This window comes from Brachyistius frenatus, unplaced genomic scaffold (assembly GCF_029030835.1).
Source record: "Brachyistius frenatus isolate BFR_SWC_R1_liver_20210118 unplaced genomic scaffold, ASM2903083v1 Contig_182, whole genome shotgun sequence".
Classification (NCBI taxonomy): domain Eukaryota; kingdom Metazoa; phylum Chordata; class Actinopteri; family Embiotocidae; genus Brachyistius; species Brachyistius frenatus.
This window is the reverse complement of record NW_027210781.1, coordinates 589,900-601,790: the sequence shown is the minus strand read 5'-3', so window position 1 is coordinate 601,790 and position 11,891 is coordinate 589,900. Positions and strand designations below refer to the sequence as shown.

General features: G+C 42.9%; 2 protein-coding genes across 2 annotated transcripts; one reads left to right on the top strand and one right to left on the bottom strand.

Moving 5' to 3' along the window:
• The first annotated feature begins 306 nt into the window (after window positions 1-306).
• Window positions 307-4,690, top strand: gemin2 (gem (nuclear organelle) associated protein 2). The gene is made up of 10 exons (XM_069717839.1): window positions 307-567; window positions 753-837; window positions 1,745-1,834; window positions 2,111-2,170; window positions 2,550-2,666; window positions 3,040-3,084; window positions 3,174-3,242; window positions 3,369-3,479; window positions 3,603-3,661; window positions 3,819-4,690. Exons 1-10 carry the CDS (start codon window positions 440-442, stop codon window positions 3,856-3,858), a joined length of 804 nt encoding a protein of 267 aa, XP_069573940.1. The 5' UTR covers window positions 307-439; the 3' UTR covers window positions 3,859-4,690.
• On the bottom strand, window positions 4,627-10,092 carry pnn (pinin, desmosome associated protein). Its single transcript, XM_069717838.1, has 9 exons — window positions 9,918-10,092; window positions 9,582-9,659; window positions 8,661-8,732; window positions 8,268-8,343; window positions 7,785-7,879; window positions 7,546-7,621; window positions 7,115-7,270; window positions 6,607-6,745; window positions 4,627-6,514 (listed from the first exon to the last, which is right to left on the bottom strand). The coding sequence occupies exons 1-9, from the start codon at window positions 10,028-10,030 to the stop codon at window positions 5,184-5,186; spliced, it is 2,136 nt and encodes a 711-aa protein (XP_069573939.1). The 5' UTR covers window positions 10,031-10,092; the 3' UTR covers window positions 4,627-5,183.
• Between the last annotated feature and the right edge of the window lie 1,799 nt (window positions 10,093-11,891).

Genomic DNA, 11,891 nt, shown 5'->3' with positions numbered 1-11,891 from the left:
GATAGGAGGCAGGATAATCATTAACACCAGAGAGATCTGCTGGCAATACTAAACATTATCTCTGCTCGTCGGTCAAAGGTTCATATTTTTACTTTCCAGCGTCAACGTGAGAGGATGAATTCTATCATTTACATTTCAGCGTGTTTTAAATAAACAAACATGTCAACAGGTGTTAAAACGTGAACATTTAGTGGACTTCGCCCTTTAACACACACAAAAAAAAAAAAATTGACAACACGTGCGGCGTTTGCTGCCATGGAAACGATTCTGGCGCTTGAAGAGGACGTCATCACGGCGCGTTTACAAAGCACGACAGCGGCTGCGTTGGGAGACACTTCGTAAAAACTCGGTTGTTTATTTGGGTTAAAAGTCGGTGCTTCGTTTGTAGTTTTTGTTTGTTTGTTGTTGTTGTTGTTGTTTTTTTTTTTATCAGTGTAAAATGAAGTCGGACGTGGAGGAGTTGATGCCCCGTATGTTAGCGGTGGACTGCAGAACCAGAACCGGAACCGGGGAAGTGGACCTGAGCGGACCGCCGAGAAACCCGCAGGAGTATCTGCGACAAGTCCAGTAGGTTCACCCCGGGAGGGGGGGGGGGGGTAAACAAAGGGCTGTAAACATAAACGGTCACATCTTCCGGTTGAGTCTTTTGATGTTTCATGTGATCGTCTGAGGCTGCTTGATTGACGTGTCTGCTTGATTGACGTGTCTGCTTGATTGACGTGTGTGTGTGTGCGTGTCCCCCCCCTCGCCAGGCTGGAGGCGTCTCTGTGTCCCGAGGTGGTGGTCGCTCACATCGACCCCAAGAAACTGAAGAAGAAACAAACAGTCAACGCGTCTGTGAGTAAATAAAGCAGCACGTTTTCTTCACAGAAGAACATTAATATTCTACTTTTACACGTCATGTGGACAATAAATGTGAATTTGTACTTTATTATATATTATATTATTACTGTGACATTTTGGTTGAGCTCAGTTTATACTTTTAAAAGAAAGCTCAAACGTGTCTTTTCTATCTTTACTACTTGAACTTGAACTACCGGCGTAATTACCCTATAATAATAATAATAATAATAATAATAATAATAATAATAATAATAATAATAATACACTTTAGAGCACTTTTCATACAAGAAATGCAGCTCAAAGTGCTTTACAGCAAGAAAATGAGGTGCAGCGTTTCACGTGAAAACAGAAATAAAGGAACATTTCAAAATATAGAAAAATAAGTGAGACGCATGAGAAACGAGATCAAATGCATAAAGTTAAACACAAATAGAGTTCAAATATAAAATAAGAGATATGCATCTTAAAGGGGCCGGTAGTTCAAGTGGTAAAGGTAGAAAAGACACGTTTGAGCTTTCTTTTAAAAATATTAACTGAGCTCAACCAAAATGTCACAAACCACAACACACAGCAGATTTATCATTTCCCTTTCCTGGACAGGACCTTTATATTAATAAAGTACAAATTCACATTTATTGTACAAATGACGTCTAAAAGTAGAATATTAATGTATTTTATTTTTGAAATGTTCCTTTATTTCTGTTTTTTCTTGCTGTAAAGCACTATAAGCTGCATTTCTGGTATGAAAAGTGCTCTAAAGTGTATTATTATTATTATTATTATTATACAGTATAATTAAAATAAACAATAAGATAGTGTCGAGGTAGCAGCAGATTGTGCACGTCTGAGCTGGACACGATGACGTCAGCGTTGAGGACGAGACGGTCTCCTGTGTTTTCAGGTGGCGGGATGTCACGCTGCTCCGGCCGGTTTCTCCCCGAGCATCGGCTGGCAGCAGCAGCAAGTCAGTAACTTCTCCGATGTCAGACAGGTAAAGAAAACAACAACAACAACAACAACAACAACAGCAGCCTTTTCAGCTATTTTTTTTTTTTTTTTTGCTGTTTTCATTCCCGTCAAAATCAGAAGTTACTCGAGGCCAAATCAGTGTTGCAAGATTGTTTGTTCAACCTGTTTTTGGACCAATTCGGCAACAAATCCAATAATCGATTGGAAAAAATGTTCTTGTTTGCTTTTCAGGTCGAGTCACTGCAAGAAAATAAAGTCAAGAGCTCCCATCACAACGTTTCTGTTGTTTTTCTTCCAGAGCATCACAAAGAACCGGCAACACTGGAGCAACCAGACGCTGGACGACAACGTGCTGATGGTGAGGATGCTTCATGAGGCAGTTATCGTTTAACAGTTTTATTATGTGGAGGTTTATTTTTTTTTTGCAGTGAAATTGCTGAATTATACGCAAATTTTAAGAGCTGATTGCTTTTATGATGAGAGGAGTTTTGCTGCCGTAAAGGAGATAAATAATAAATAATAATATATAAACATATAAATATAATAAATAACTATAAAATAGTTATTGCGGAAAAATCGCAGCTTCCACGAATACAGAGAAGATTTGTTTAATTGTTGGAATCACGAGACTGATGATTTCCTGGGAGAACTGAGTGTTGTACCGTGTTTCCAAGACAGATTTGAATTTGTTTTAAAGTGAACGTGTTTTATATGCGTGCGACTTTTGTGTCGTGCAGCCGAAGCTATCCGACGAGGAGGGCTGGAAGAGGTTTTGTTTAGGAGAGACGGTTTATCTGGAGACGTCGTCCGGCCACACGGACGCAGACCTGCAGCCGGCGCTGGACTACAGCAAGGTCGTACACAAGACTCGTGTTGTAGCCTGTTGGATGATTAAATTAGTCATGCGGTTATTAAATAACCAGGGTGTGTACTGGTCAGAGGATACGGTGAGGTTTGAACATGTTTTAATCAATAAAAGCCAGAAAATGTTAATATTATGGAGAAATATGAGTAAGTGTCACATATAAGGAACATATCAAAGTATGCTGTTCTTTGTTCCGGTCGTATGAAATCAAAACTGACCCTACGAGTCATTTTTTGTCCCTTGAAAATGTCAAGTATTCAACATTTGACCTGTTTGTTTTTTTTTAAATCGTTTTTTAAAATTTTTTTATTATAAAGAACTTGATGCTCGATGTATTAATCACAGCGTTTGTTTGTGTTCAGGTGGGCTTCCCCCCGTTCCTAACCATCGTCAGCAGACTAAACCAGGTAAAAAACCAAACTAATCCCCACTTACACTCTGAACCAGTCCAACAATCTGACGGGTGCGTTTGTTATCTCCACCTCTCTGCCGACAGTCCACCGTGCTGCTGGTGCTGGAAATCCTCATCGGCTGGTTTGAGGAACGAGAATTTGCCCCCCAGCTGGTGAGTTCAAGTACCTCCACATTCAGTGTTATGTTGCAGGTAGAAGGCTCAAAAATCACAATTCATTTTCTAAATTCCCACGTTTTGAAATATAAAGTGAGTTAATTTGCTGTGTGTGTGTTTCAGGGCCGCTGGCTGTACGCTCTGCTGGCCTGCCTGGAGAAGCCTCTGCTGCCTGAAGCTCACTCCTCCATCCGACAGCTGGCCAGGAGATGTGCACAGCTCCGCATCACGCTTGTAAGCCCCTTTCCTCCCATCCCTTCCTCCCATCCCTCCCTCCCTCTTTTCCTCCCTCCATCCCAATCCCGCCTCCCTCTCACTGATATTTGATTTCTGTTCCACTTCCCATTAAATGCACAGGACAGCGAGGAGAACGAGAAGCTGCCCGCCCTCAACCTGCTCATCTGTCTCGTTGCCAGGTGACTCCACATATTTTATATCGTCAGGTCACATCTATCAAAGCTCGTCTGCATGTTTTGGTTGTATTTAATTCAATGCAAGGAGGATCCTACTGATGTCTACATGGTTTAAGGTGACGGCTCACTTCCTTTTTTTAAAAATTGTTTTATGCTGCAGGTACTTTGAGCAGAACGACCTGGCTGACCAGCCGCAGTGAGGAAGAGGAGGAGGAAGTGTTTAATCCCTGACATTAATAACACATTAAGGAGTATATGCTGGACTCAGTTTGGTTGATGACAGCAGAGAAAGGTCACCTCCACGTGGTGCTTCTGCCCGTTTGGTTGAAAGTGGAGGCCGAAGCCGAAGGAAATCCTCGTGGTGAATTTGGTTACTTGTGCCGAGCTGAGCTGACAGCAGCAGCAGCATCAAGATTTGTTTTATTTTTTATAATGGTCTGACTTTGAGGTCAATCAAGCTATTAAATGCAAGATTTGTGTATTAAACTGAGAATTTGCAGGATAACGGCTGAGGTGGACTTTGTTGGTCGTGAATTGCGTAGTTGTTAAATATTCAAATGTCACGCCTCAAGGTGTCAAACAACTTCATTACAGAACAAATCAACTATGAAATTAAACACCTTGATCCAGAGAATTAACTTTATTACCTCAGTTTCCTCCTATTGAGGTACAGACATCAAACATTACAAGTTTATTTATGGAAAATATCGCAGTCCTAATTTCAAACAAGTTTCAAAAAATTCTTAATTTGACTTTTTTTTTGGGTCACTGATCGTGTTTGATGTTGAACTGATCAATTATCTTGACATTTGAATCAGTTTTCATGTTTCAGCTTTTCAAATGAAACATTTTGAACAATGGGAACTTTGTGTTTTTACAGTTTGACATTTAAAAGAAAACGGCTGACGGAAAATAGTAAGTGAATAATTTGCTGACAACAATTTAAAAACAAAATACCACACGGTACATTTCCACTAATACCTCACCTTTAATTTGAAGCAGATTATCAGTCAGTACAAAAAAAAAAATAAAGATCACACTTGACATTGACTGTGGAAATGAACAGCGTTGTCACAACTGGTGTACGTGAATGATACGTACGTGATGCCCAGCGTTATGATTACGATGAACAACAGAAAGAAAACATTCAACACCACTTCATCGTCTTCGTGTCACGACGACCTTTTTCCAAAAAGCAAATCTCAGACCGAGGACGAGTCATCTGGACGTCGGCTAACGGGACTAAAACAACGCCTCTCCTATCTGACCTGTTTAGTGATGCGTCCAATTAGAAACTATAAAACTGACGGCCTGTTTGTTTTAACGAGTACAAGGACAGAAAAATAACCAGTCGTCGACTGTTTCGATCAATTTGGACACAGAGAAGCCGTCTGATATTAAAACTTCAATGAGCCCGGGTGTCAAATTTGGTGTTTTAAAGAGAAATAATATTTAAAAACCGTCAGGAAGTTCATGTAGTAAATAGTCGGAGGCTTGTTTTCCCACAATCTGAATCTGAACCAGGTCAGCGTCTCTTGTCCTTCCTGTCTCTATCTTTATGCTCCCTATCGCTGCGGGACGACCTGCCCCTCCCTTCCTCGCTCCTCCTCTTCCTCCTCTCCTTGGATCCCTTCGAGTCCCTCCCTCCTCCGCTACTCCCGCCTCTCTTGCGGTGACTTCTCTCTTCTCCCTTCTTCCTGTCCCTGCCTCGGTCCGACGGCCTCCTCTTGCGCTTGCCGCTGTCCCGGCTGCGACTCCGGCTGCTGGAAGAGGAGGACGAGGAGGATGAGGATGAGGAAGAGCTGGATCCGGAGGAGGAAGAGGAACTTCCGCTGGAGGACGATCCGGAGGAGGAAGAGGAGGAGCTTTTGCTGCGACTGCGGCCTTTCTTCGGTTCCTTTGCCTTCTTCCTCCCCCGGGCGCCGTCCTCGCCCTCCTTAGCAGGCGGGATGATCGGGGCCTCCTGGGAATCAGGCAGCTTCTGTGGGGCTTCTTCGCCTGACTTCGCCTCCACCGCCTGGTTCTCGACTGTGAAGTCCTGAACCTTAAATCCAGGGATGGTGACATCCTGCTCAGGCATCGTGGAGGCTGTGTGGGGTTGAGGGGCTGGCGAGGCCCCATGGGTCCCCGGGGACTTTACTCCTGGTTCTCCTGCAGCGTGGACCGGCTGGGGCTGATGACTGCTGTTTGGCGTTTCTTGGCTGCTTACGGTCGGTTCGGAGGACAAGGTGTCCTCGGCTTTTACGTCCTGGAGGTCTGTGAGCCCCTGCTTCCTGTCTGCTTCTCCCTCCTTCTCCTTCCCCTTCCCCCTGTCTTCCTTCTCCTTCCCCTTCCCCCTGTCTTCCTTCTCCTTCCCCCCCCTGTCCTCCTTCTCCTTTTCCTTCCCCCTGTCCTCCTTCTCCTTCTCCTTCCCCCTGTCCTCCTCCTTCTTCTCCTTCTCCACCCCCTGCTCCACCTCCATCTCCCCTGACCCTGGACTCGCCTCCTTGCCTCCCTTCTCTTTCCGGTCCTCTCCCCCTTTCCTCTCACCTCCCTCCTCACTCAGCTCCATCCCTTCATCCTCCTTCTTCAACAGTTCCTCCTTCTCCTCCCCTTCCTCCCTCTCGGGCACCTTTCTAGCTCTCTCTTTTTCCCTTTCCTCCTCCTCCTCCTCCTCATCTTCCTCCTCATCTATCACTACATTGGCCTTATTACCTGTCAGCTTGACTGCCTGACCTGCTGGCTTACCCTCCGCCGGGTGGTCCGTCCCTGTTGCCGCTGTGTTGCCGTCCTGCTCGCGGTTCGGCTGTCGCCGGGGGCGCGACTCCATCTTGCTGAGGTGTTCGGCAAAAGCCTCACACCTCTCCTCGAACACAGCTGCCCAGAGAAAACCAGAGTCAGCGGTTACAGAGTGATCGACAAACACAGCTCGGGTAGTCGTGCATTTCCAAAATAAGAACCCGACTGACCATTTAGTTTATTGGTGGAGTCATTGAGGAGTTTCTGTGTAGCGGAGCACATTTTTCCAGGCAGGTAGAAGATGTGAGGCTTCGTCTTGGTGCGAATGTATTTTACCAGGCGATTGTTGTGGCTGGTCCACTCCTCTTGCTGCAGATGGAGGAAACAGAAAAAGACAAAGTGTGTTAAAAATGTTCATGCAGACTTCTTACTGTTCATCTTTTTCTCAAGTGCTGGAAATGATTAATAACATTTTAAAAAGTGTCTGCTGATGAACAATATATTGCACAACTAACTGAAGAGAGCAGATTCTAGATGGAGCTCGTAGTAAGATCATTTTTCTGGTTTGAAATGAAAGCATTGATGACAGACACGAAGCTCCACTGAACTGCAGTCTGTCAGTTGTAAGCAGTGTGAAAAATGACATCATTAAAAGTCTAATTTCATAAAAAAAACCATCACAGAGAACCTTTTCCAACGAGTCCGAGTTTCAAAATGTGTCAAACAAGACTCTCGTACCAGTTGAGCTAATTCCACTTTCTGCTCCAGCAGTCTCAGCTCGGTCTGCTTGGCTCTCCTCTCCTCAAACAGCTCCCTCTTCTCACTCTCCACCTTCTTTTTCTCAGCCTCAGCCTGAACCTCGAGCTTCTGCTCGATCTCTGTACGTCTCTTTTGCTGCGAGGCGAATAACAAAATCAAAGATTCAGAAGAAACAAAAAGAGAAACACGACTGTAATACAACAGTGCAGCTCATTATGAATCCTTTTGCATCAGCCTCCGGATTTAATGCTTTTCTAACAGATTCTCATTCAGGCTCCAATGAAGTCCATAACTTGTAATTTCTAAAAAATAAAAAGCATATTGTGTCACAAGGCAAAATTTGAGCTCATCAGTTTTTCCTGCAACAGTCAGCTCAACAGCAACCTAATAAACAGGATCCGTTTCCTCACCTTCTCTGTAGAGACGTTGGACTCCTGCTTGAATTTCTGCAGCGTCCCCATCAACAGGCCGAACATGCGCCGATTCCTGATTCATAAAACAAACACCCATCAGACCCATCAGCAAGTCTCGTTGGTTGAATGATTAATATTGTCCCTTTTCTTACATGTATTTTACAGATGAAATCATTATTTATTTCACTCTCATTATCCACGTTGATGACATGTACTCGAGGCTTGCGTCGGCCTACCTCTGTTTGCCCTTCTCGTCCATGGTCTGATCTTGAATGAGATCTCGGCGTGTTCTCTCCTTGGAGGTAGCTACAACAGACGACTGCAACGCCGGCTGAAGGAGGAGAAAACACGAGGAGCATCCGTTTGAAAAGGACGTTCGTCTTTCACCAAAACACAGCAGGTCTCAGCTCAGCTCAATGACGACAGTCCAGGTGTGACACGCATAATAACTATCTGAGCTTCCCGTCAGCCTGCACATTATCTGCTTTCAAAACGGATTACCCAGCATGCAATTCTGAGGTCAAATTACAAACATCGGGGGGCAAAATTATAATATATTTCTATGCACCAACGCAGGACAAAATGTAAAAAACAAAGCAATCAGACATGTTGATTCCTGTGGCCACGCCCATTAATATATCCAGTACAGGTGCCCCTCACAGGGTTCAGGTATGACCAGCACCACAACGCTTTTCAGACCAGACACGCCGTCTTCTCACCTTTTTGACATCGTCGTCATCCTCGGCGTCGCTGTCGTGACGCGAGTCTCTCCTGGCCCTCTGGTCCCCGGCCAGCCTGCACAAACAACACACCAACATATGAAGCAGCCGATGCTTTCGAATCTGACAGAAAGTAGAATATCTAAGCGACTCGATTATAAACCGGGATGTGATCTGCATACAACAGAAACCACAGAAGACAAAACCACCATGTCTTCTGGCTCTGTAGCATGAAGCAATGTCAGATTATCAAAAAAATAAAACCGCTTTAATCTCCACTGCACACACTAAATTTAAAACAATTGTGGCGCAAAGACTCCGAATCAAAAAAAATCTGTTTTTTGGGGGGAAATTAGATGTAAATCGAATGCATTTGGAGAATCCAGATCTCACCTCAGCAGGGCTCCTTCGATGTCTCTCTGCTTGGCAGGGGGGCCGCCGCTTCCCATGTCGGAGAGACTACGCCTGAGAAAGAACAGAAACTGACTTAATATCATAGATTAACGAACACATTCATAAAAGAGGCCGGTTGTTTTATTTCAAATTCACAATTGCCCAAATCACTAAAATGTGTCATTCGGCAACGAGACGTGAAGTGCGTTTTACGTTCAGCAGCCGGTTACTTAATCTCAGTCCTGTCAGCGACCTGCCGACCGGGACGGACTTTCTATTTTTGTACAAACTATTTGACAGGATTTGAACTCATCATTCGCACAGAACGCTTCTGTCATTAAAAAAAACAAATCAAAGTTTAAAACAGTGATATTTCTTTAAAATCACATTCTTGTACTCGCATTATATAAAATTTCACAATCCGGATTCTGGAAAAGAAAAAAAAACTAAACCTCGCCGTCCTCGGCACAACTGGATCAACAGTCAGGAGTCCAACATTCAGCACAACTTATTCACAGAAATTCATCTCCTGTTTTCACATCTTTTATGACCTAAAACAATACAACTGTGAATTACTGCACAATACATGTTTTTGAGTTCTCCCTCCGTCTACAAAGGAGTCTGTCGTTTCCATAGCGACGCAGGACTTCCTGGTGCAGCGAAAAACGAGTCAAAAGGAGGAAAAATGCAATAAAAAAAAACAACAACACAACAACACCCAGAAACTGAAAACACACATTTATTGATCCCTCAACTTTTTTTTTTTTAAATCACGTAGAAAAACGACACGGACTCGTAATAGTTTTATTTGTCATTCACAGTCAACATCGGGCCGCGTGACGACCTGCCGTGTCCTCCAGAGCGGGACTGAACGTGAAGAGCGTGTTTTTGTTGTTGTTGTTGTTGTTTATTTTCCCATACCTGAGCAGGTTGACTCCTCTGCCTCTACCTCCGCCGAGGCCCGCCATGGGGCCGCTGAGCCGACGGATCTGACCCGGTCTGGAGGAGGAGGAGGAGGACAAAAACACGACAATAAATAAACCACGTCAACGCAGGAGTGAACGAAGTCGACCCAACACCTTCCACCAGGTGAAGATGACGTGTTTGTTACGTGGAGCCGCCTCGCGCTGACGAACCCGACTCGTGCTAACCTAGCAACACGGCGCGCGGATGCTAAAGCGAGCCGCCGATCTCATCGCAAGAAAAATACACCCGGAAAAAAAAAAAAAAAGACAAATAACTATGCGAAGCTCTTACCTTGATTCATTAGGATCACGTCCGGTCAATTTACGAATATTATCGTCCACATTTTTTAAGCTTTCTTTGGCTTTTTCGAGCTGGTCTTGCAGACTCCGCACCACCACCGCCATCTTGCTTCCAGTTAGCGCCAATCACGTGTTCTTCTTCTTCTACATCCGCTCGGGTCTTCTTCTTCTTCTTCTTCTTCGTCTTGTATATAAAAGCAGTTGGAATGCGACGCACTGCCGCCATCTGCTGTTCAACAACGAGATTGTCGTAGGGCAGAAATGGATGTCAGTTTTCTACGAGGATGGATTACCAACCAGGTAAATGGACAACTGCGACTATTTCTATTTATATAGTTTGATTAATAGTAAAAAAATAATAATAATAAAAAAAAAAAAAAAAAAAAAATTATGTTGTAAGTGTCATTTCGGTCTCATTTGTTGTTAAGTTGTATTTTATTAAGTTATTATTCCTAATTTGTATGTGGTCAAGTGAATGTAGAGAAACTGTCGGTGCTGGAAACAACAATTATCTTCATTATAGACACATCTGCAATTATTTTATTTTAATAATCAACTGAAGGTTTAACACATTCTGGTATCTTGTGACATACTAAAAGAAATAGCTAAAACAGATTAAAATGCCATAATTAACTTTAAGTTTCCTCACTGTTCACTGAATATTATGAACAATTTTCTCATTTAATTGAAGAAGACCAAAATAAGCTGTGATGTGCTATTTCAGCCGAAGGTGCATGTGACTTGTTTGAATCTTTACACCCACATGAAAAGAGGGGGTTTGTTTCAGAGTATTTTTTTCAAAAACTAAAAGGAAACAAAGCACCTCTTATCTAATGTCATAAAAGCGCATAAAAAAAATAAAAAAATTGTTTGATGCAAAATACTTATACACATTGAAATGTCGTCAAGGGACCCAACATTTCTGGAAGTCCCGAGATGTCAAGATCCATAGAAATTAAGAGCTCCATAACTAGACGGAGACTTTACTTTTGAAGCTAAGAACATTACAATAATGAATTTTAATATTTGAATTTATATATATCTACAATCTTAAAATTGCAGAAGAAAGTGCTCATTTGTTTTTAGCTCTCTTGACGCCCGTCTGTCTCTTTTTCTCTGTTATCACGCGCTGCATTGTGCCGTGAACGCCGGTGTGAATCCTGAGTCTGACATTGAGAATAAAACCTGCAGTTTCTGCATATCAAAGTGGAAACCGAGCACCGAACTGCAGTTGATTTCCTGGCTCACTGTCGGCATGTGGTGCTGCTGGTTTCCTGCTGTTTCATCAATACACGATACAATAACTTACACGATCAAAAAAAATAATCTTGCATGTAAAATCCAGTTCTCTCTGTTTTATTGCGCGTCTATTAAACAGCGTTTTGATGTCCGCTTTACTGTGAGCAGACTTTCTTGTGTGATTCATCTACAACCGTACAAAAACATCATGATGATCGTGGAGGTGTTGTTAAAGTGTTTTTGGCAAAAGCCTTGACGCCTACTTCCTATAAAAAAAATAAAAATAAAATAAAAATAAAAGTGTTACCATGGTTACACTGGTTTTAGGAGTGGCTTTTGCACGCATCAACGTGCATCTTTCATGTTTTTACCCCATTTTTCAAGCATTAATACATTGTTTATGGTCTGTTTATTGTATAATTGCCAAGCAACCACAAACTTGAATTAATTTATAACAAGTGAACAAAAATAATTTTGATTTGGGCTTCACGGTCATGAAATGACATTTAGTCCGACTTCCTGTTTGAAGCCAGCTGTAAAGCAGTCAGGTGAGAAAACTCAAGTCAGACGCCAGCTGAGTGATCCACAAAGTGTTGACTGCTTGGTTGACAAACTGCTGCATATTTTAAATTTATTTTACATAAATAATAACTAGTATATATGCAGAGACACGTGTCTCCTGACTGGAAGAGACCCTCAACGCTTCTGTAGTTGGTTTGTATCTCAC